Below are 7,079 nucleotides of genomic sequence, written 5' to 3'. Positions count from 1 at the left end.
TTTCTGCACCTTCTCCGTTTCCGCCCGTGTTGCTCAGGGCAGGGGGACCCCGGGTGGGCCCGGCTGACCCCCCTCACCTCTGGCGGCGGAGGCTGGAGGCGGCGCCCCCCGCAGCCGGACTCTGGCCGCGGAGCAGGTTCCGGCAGGCGGACCCCTCCAGAGACGGGGGGGTGCAGAAGACACCCCAGGGTCCCGGCCGGGGCCGGGCGTTCTTGCACCCAGCGGTCCCGGCGTTGGCCTCCGAGGGTTCTGTGCTGTCGTCCTGGGGGTCGCTCCTGAGGGCCCGGCCCGGAGCCCGCCGCTCCAGCCTCCCGGGCTGTCGTCAGCCCCCCATCCCCGTAGTAACCCCCTTCCTGGTTAAAACCCCTGCCGTGGCTTCTGTTTAGGCTCTGATCCCTGCCCCCACACAACCATGCATTGCTCTCAGACTCAGGGGGAAAAAAATATGACGGCTTTCCAAGAGTTCCATTTGAAAATAGTGGGGCTGTGTTCATTGGTCAGAGAGAAAAACGGTAGAGCAGAGGTCGAGGGGTTTACCCGAGGCCCCAGGGTGTTGAAATTTGTCCGATATGCTTTGTTTTTAATATGGTGAATCCCACTGACTAGTCCAAACGTTAAACCAACACGGTTCCTAGAACAAACCCCACTTGGCCATGATGGACTTACTGCCGTTTTTACAGACCCGGGAATAGGCCTGGCTAAACTTTTGGTGAGGACTTTGCGTCTGTGTTCACACAGGACACTGCAGTGGGCTCTTGTCTGGGCCTTAGTGCCCAGACATAGTTCTCTCTCCCTTCTGGAGCCAGCTTTGGGAACCTGCATCCTTCGCTTTTCTCTTTTTTCAATGGAGCCGTGGGATTTGCCAGCATCCAGAGTTCACGGGGTTTCCCCCGCGGTTCTCATGTGTGCGGCGGGGTCGGGCTGGGGGGTCGGAGGGGACAAGTGAGAACTGCCAAGGACCCGGCAGCAGGAACGGCCCCGGGGACCGTGTCAGATGTGGGCCCCCACCCCCACCCCCCAGTTCTCGAAGCGACTCATGCAGACGGACAATGCAGGTCTCCCTAGTCTGAGGAAAAGCAGGGCCCGTGAGGACAGACTCAGGAGAGAGCAGCGGCGGGGGAAGGGTCCTCTGCCTGGGATCTGAAGTCCCTGCTGGCCCCCCCGCCCCCATCGGCCCCGCAGCGCCCCGGATGCCGGGAGTCGGACCGCGGGGAGGGCCGGCGTGCGGCGGCGGCAGGCTCCCGGGGCCCAGGCCGCGTAGGAGACTTTACTCACACACTCCTACCCCCTCCTTGCGGGGCTGGGCCCGGCCCTGGTGCCCGGCGGGGGCGATAGGCGGGGTGACAGGCGGGCTCACAGGTGCCGCCCCCGGTGCCGCAGCACGTCCGTGGGCGTGAACAGGAAGTCCTCCCCGCAGACCTCGCAGTGGTAGGGCCGCTGCAGGGCAGACACCTTCGGGAGGGGCTCGGGGGTGGCTTTCTCAGCCCCTAGGAGAGAGGAGACGCGAGGCTGGGGCGGGGGGGGGGGGGGGTGGCTCCACCGCGTGTTCCCACCCCTGCCCAAGTCCCGGGGCGGGGGGGGGAGGGGGCGCTCAGGCTTTCTCCTGGCCCCGGGCTCTCCCTCCTCTGGGAAGCCTTCCTGGATTAACACATGCACACAGGCAAGTCTTTACTCTGTGTCTCTTGTTGTGTCTCTGTCACCCCCTGGGACACCCACTGCTGCCTCCCGGACCAGCCCTGGCGGGAGGTGTGCGGTACATGCCCGGGGTGACAATGGGGGTGTGTGACCGAGACAGAGAAAAGAACAACAGACACAGCGAAATGAGAAAGAGGGGATGTTCTGGGCCCTCCCATCCCCGGCTCCTGGTCTCTGTGACAAAGCCTGATGTGGCTCCAGTCGGGGTTGTCCTCAGTCCCCAGGTGTCGAGCGGATGAACGCCCAGACTCGCAGGAAACCACCGCGGGAGGGGCGGGCGGACACAGTGCCCCAGCCTGCCCCCACATTCTTACCTGGGGGGCTGTCCTGCGGGGCCTCAGGGCACGTGTTCTCATGGGCCATGCGCTCCAAGGGCGTCAGGGGCATGTGCAGGCCACAGTGGGGGCAGGTCCAGAAGGTGCGGAGACAGTCGCTGTACAGGTCCGTGTCGCTCTGGGGCAGGAAGGCTGCATCAGGACGTAGCCCCGTCCCAGAACCCCTCGGGGTTGGGAGGCCCCATGCTGAAACCACGTCTTTGCACTAAGATGAGACGTGGCTGGTGGGGAGGCCGGGACTCCCTCAGATCCCATCTTCAGGGGCAGGGGGGTGATGGGTCAAATGGGGTCCATGCTTACCGCGAGGCAGTTGTAGGTGAGGAAGTCAGTGACTGCGTAGCCCCCTTTAGTGGGGTGGGGGGAGAGGGGAGAACTGCCAAAGAGGCCGGGGAGACTGGGGGCAGTGGTGATGGTCTGGGGTCCCACATATAGGTTCTGGACTTCAAGCCCTGTGAGCCGCCGGAGGCTGTAGGGAACCTGGGGAAGGAAGGACAGGAAAGGAGAGATGGACTCAGGGAGACACGGTTGGGGCACCTGGATGGTTCAGTAGGAGGGCCAACTGCTTAAGTCAATCACAACAGTCTCAGACACTGGCTACCACAGGCTTGTCTAACACACGCCCTGGTGCCCCTTCTCTGCTCCCTGTCACCTGGGGGACCACAACCAGACCTGCCACCGGGCCACCTTGCCCATCCTCACCCAGCACGTTGGTCCGATCCCCCTGCCCTGGCTCCCTGGACCCACCGCTCCAGGAAATCACTCTGGTGCACACCCTTCTCTGCGCCCCATCCACACGCAGTAGAATCAGGAGCAATTCCCAACTCCCCGCTGACGAGGTGGGGAACTGATCTTCCCCTGTGCCCTCCGTGAACGGATGGCTACTTACAGCTTCCTTCTCCAGCCTGCACGCCCTTAACTCTTACTGAGGGTAGCTCACACAGCACATGTAGTGGGTGCTCAATAAATGCATGTTGAACTGGTGGGGAGGGGCCCGCAGGGGCTAATGGCTCGGTCTATGGAGCTGGGCTCCCGGGGTCAAATCCTTGCTCTGCCCCTCCCCTGCTGTGTGACCTTGGGCTTGGCCTCGGCCTGTCCGGTTTGCAAACCCCCACAAGGAGCTGGAAGCCAGGCCTTCTGGACTCTGAAGCCCCGTGGCGGGCGGTCCCTCTGGCCCAGGCGGCACGTACCTTGGACGCCGCAAACTGCAGCAGGTCCCTGCTCAGGTCTGCCACCTCCTTGTGGTCCACCGGAGCCGCCTCCTCCTCTTGATCCACCTCTGGCCACCGCCGCTGGGCCTCACGGGCCAGCTGCCGGTCCAGGGCGCTTTCCCAGTGGGCCCGGAGCCGCACGGAAGCTGCCAGAAGGCGGACAGCGCTCTCACTCTCCGCAAGCTGGAGCTCCAGCCAGCCGTCGGCCACCAGGCGCGAGCAGTCCCCATTGGTGTCCAGGGACCGGCTGAAGAGCAGGAGGGACTGGAAGAGAGGGGACAGGAGGTCGACGGTGGGTGTGCGGGGCAGGAGGCCAGCTCAGACCCCTGCCCACCCTTCATTCCTCTCCCCCCTTGTCCGTGGACCCCATGTGTCCACCTCCCATTAAACACCTACTGCACCCCCGCCCCCGTGTGCCAGGACCCCTTCCAGCCTCGGCTGCAAACGAGGGTCCCTGCCCCCACAGAACAAACTTGGTACTTGGAGAGAGAGACCAACCAAGGTTAAAGCGTAAACTGTACTAGGTTCTAAGAAGACAGGGTCATCCTCCCATGTCACCACAGGGCTGAGCTGACACAGATGCTCTGTCAACACCTCCTTGTTCGGCATCCCTCCCGTTTGTACATGTCACTACCTACGCTTTACCCTCAAAATGTACAAACAAGAACTGAACACTAGTTGACAGACAGATGCTGAGGGCCCTGACTCCAGCCCGTTTACTTTAAAATGCGTCAGGAAATGGAAAAACCCCCGGCTATTGTAGCGGACTGATGGGGGGACACGGACGGATCTGCTCCGCCTGCTGTTCTTTTGTGTGTGTGAGAAACGCCCCATCAGACCCCAAGCATGCGGCAGAGAATCTCCGCTCTGAATCTTTGCTTCCTCACCGAAGTCCTACCCGGCGCCACCACGCTGCTCCGCAACCCCACTCTGCTCCTTTCTAGCGCTGCTGGGGGAACCTGGCATTCACACCCCTATCTCTTGGTGTTTCTGTTTACTGTCTGCCTCCCCCACGCCTCTGGGAGCCCCAGGAATGCGGGCCGTGTTGGGATTCCGGTCACGACCGCATCCCCAGCACCTAGATCAGGAAGCAGCGCCTAGTGCCAGGCAGCTGCTCGATCGTGTCTGAGTGAAGACGAACCGAGCAGGTTCGAGTCAGCATTCCGGGCGCAGGCAGAGAGCAAGGCGCCGGCAAAATCTCCGGAGGCTCAGGGAGCCCGCGGGCTTTCTCCCTTCCCTCTGCATTCCCCAGGGTTGAAGCGAGGGGGCCTGGTTACGGGGACCCCCAGCTGACAGGCAGAGGAGCCATGAGGTGTGGCGTGGGGCCCCGGAGCTCTGGCTGGGTCCCCTGCTCACTGTGCGGCTCAGACAAGCGACATGCCCCCCCGAGCCTCATGGCAGCGTGCGGAACTCACGGGGTGGGGCAGCTAATGCCGGCAGGACTCTCCCTTCCTGGCTCCAGACACATACCCCGATCTATCCGCAACCCAAGCGTGTCCTCGGCCTCCACCCGGGGCCAGCCACCACCCTCTCCTCCCCAGATGACTGCAGTCGCCTCCTTGCTGGGCTCCTGCTACTGCCCCACATCGGACCCTGTTCCAGCTCTGCTCAAACCCTCCGGGGGGTGGGGGTTCCAGCCTCTCCGACCTCATCTCTCTGACGCCACTCGTCCCTTCACCACCTCTGGTCCAGCTGTTCCCTGGGCACGGTGGGCATGTGTGTGCCTCGGGGCCTTTGCACTTGCTGTTCCAAGACACTCTTCTCCCTACGTATTCTGTGGCTCCTTCCCTCCCTTCTTCCCTTGTTCCACTGCACCTTCTCGATGAGGCCCAAACTCTGATCACTTCATATTACAGCCTGTTCCCTACCCTCACCGCCCCCCCAACCCCCTTACCCTATTCATTTTCCCCAAATATTCCTCATCCGCTAACATATCACAGGGCACTGCTTTACTGTCCTTATTACCATCCTCCCCAGCTGGACGTGAGCTCTGGGACAGCGGGAACCGGGTCTGGTCTTATTCACTGCCTGCAACAGGTCCGGGGCACACAGCAAGTGCTTACGGAATGCAGACATGAATGCAGAGCCAGCAGCCAGCTGGGGGAGGGCAGTTCTTCAGGCCCACCCCGGCCTCCTGCCCCGGGGACACAGTTGTCAGACCTGCGAGTCGGGCTGCGCGGGGCTGGGACCCACCTGCAAAGCGGGGACGCGGACGCAGTTCACCAGGTAGGGTTTGTTGGTCTCCAGCAGGGAGACGAAGGCGAGGAGCTGGTGCTTGCTGCTCATCTTGTCCTTGTCATCTGAAACAGTCCACAGGGCAGCTCAGGGCACCCCGCCACCCGATCTCCTACCCTCAGCAGCCCCTGCGCTGGTCTGTCCCCCCAAGGGCTGCCAGTCCCCCCCGGGCCATTTACACACGTTAAGAAATACTGCTACTTTCGTTAGGTGCGATAGCGTTCTCGTAGTGCAAAAAAAAAGTCCTTATTTTTACACTTCTAAATGATAGGACGTCTGGGACCTGATCCCAGCAAAAAGGAGAAAAACGTGAGGTGACGGAAGACACGGGGTGGCAGGAAGCTGGGTGAGGGTACCAAGGGCTCATCCCATTCTCTACTTGGATGGGGTCTGGGATTTTTCAAAATGAAAAAATAAAGGGAAAAACAATGTAACAGGAAGAGGATGAACTGTCTAGGAATTTACAACAGTTAAAGATCTGGGAGCAAAGTTTCAAATTCTACCTTTGATGTTTAAAATCATAAACCTTAGCTTTTGGGGTTAACGCTGACATTTTAACGCGGTTACTTTGTTTACAAACAAGGACAGGGAGGAGTTGCGTCCCAGAGCCCGTGCCTGTGCCTTGGGGAGGGCGCCCGGCTGAGACCCCGCCTGGCCTGCTGCGGCCTCAGCCGGCTGCTCCCTCCGGCCAAGCGCCTGGACGCTGCCTTCCGTGCCCCCACGGCCAGGACTAAGCCGGGGTGTTCACAGGGCCCACGGGACAGGTCCCCTCTACTGGCGAAAAGCTCCAGCCTCCGGGGGTGTGGCCACAGTGCCCCATCAGCCGCCACCGCCCCGGGGCGGGGCTCCGCGTGGGAGCGACTCCCCAAGAGGTCTGGCTTTGGGACCCCGAAGGCCCCACACCTGCCGCTCCCATGTCGGCAGCCCCAGCGGAGGCAGAGTGTGGGTGGGAGCCAGGGGGTAACCCCAGAGGGTGAGGGACATCCCGAGGTCCCTGTCCCTCCGCCCCTCCCCTCCCGAGGGGTTCTGCTCTCCCCGCCTGCACTCACAGTACCTCGGCTGGCCTGGCCGGCCCCGGCCTTCCGCTCCTGCGTGTGCAGAGCCTCGGGGCTGCTGGCAAAGATGCACGTGGGGTGCAGCACGGTGCCCTGCTGGGACTGCGTGTGGAACATCTGCAGAGGCCAAAGGCAGACGCCAGGTGACAGAGGCCCTGGGACCTACTCCTCCACTGCCCAGAACCCTTCTCCTCCACTCTCTCAGCCAGACTCCCCCGTCCACGTCTCCACTCAGAAGTCCCCTCTTCGGGGCGCCTGGGTGGCTCAGTCGGTTAAGCGTCTGCCTTCGGCTCAGGTCATGATCCCGGGGTCGTGGGATCGAGCCCCGCATCGGGCTCCCTGCTCGGCGGGAAGCCTGCTTCTCCCTCTCCCACTCCCCCTGCTTGTGTTCCCTCTCTCGCTGTGTCGCTCTGTCAAATAAATAAAATCTTTTTTTTTTTTTTAAAGTCCCAGGGCGCCTGGGTGGCTCAGTTGGTTAAGCGACTGCCTTCGGCTCAGGTCATGATCCTGGAGTCCCGGGATCGAGTCCCGCATCGGGCTCCCTGCTCGGC

General features: G+C 62.2%; 1 protein-coding gene and 1 long non-coding RNA gene across 6 annotated transcripts in view; one reads left to right on the top strand and one right to left on the bottom strand.

The window, feature by feature from the left end:
• Positions 1-6,960, top strand: part of LOC145717621 (uncharacterized) — a 13,714-nt gene extending 6,754 nt beyond the window's left edge. The window contains exon 2 of the long non-coding RNA XR_014140961.1: positions 5,276-6,960. This is a non-coding gene — a long non-coding RNA (uncharacterized LOC145717621). The remainder of the gene's footprint in view (positions 1-5,275) is intronic.
• Positions 464-7,079, bottom strand: part of DHX34 (DExH-box helicase 34) — a 32,817-nt gene continuing 26,201 nt past the window's right edge. For all 5 annotated transcript variants that reach the window (XM_081807193.1, XM_081807189.1, XM_081807190.1 and 2 more), the window contains exons 12-17: positions 6,528-6,645; positions 5,432-5,538; positions 3,218-3,502; positions 2,331-2,507; positions 2,010-2,148; positions 464-1,487 (exon numbers count right to left, since the gene is read on the bottom strand). In XM_081807193.1, coding sequence (XP_081663319.1) covers positions 1,354-1,487; positions 2,010-2,148; positions 2,331-2,507; positions 3,218-3,502; positions 5,432-5,538; positions 6,528-6,645 — 960 coding nt within the window. In that variant the 3' untranslated portion in view covers positions 464-1,353. The remainder of the gene's footprint in view (positions 1,488-2,009; positions 2,149-2,330; positions 2,508-3,217; positions 3,503-5,431; positions 5,539-6,527; positions 6,646-7,079) is intronic.

Source organism: Leptonychotes weddellii, chromosome 16 (assembly GCF_054177405.1).
Source record: "Leptonychotes weddellii isolate Sample4059 chromosome 16, ASM5417740v2, whole genome shotgun sequence".
NCBI classification, from domain to species: Eukaryota; Metazoa; Chordata; class Mammalia; order Carnivora; family Phocidae; genus Leptonychotes; species Leptonychotes weddellii.
Note: the sequence above shows the minus strand (reverse complement) of the source record. Positions and strands in the feature narration are given on the sequence as shown.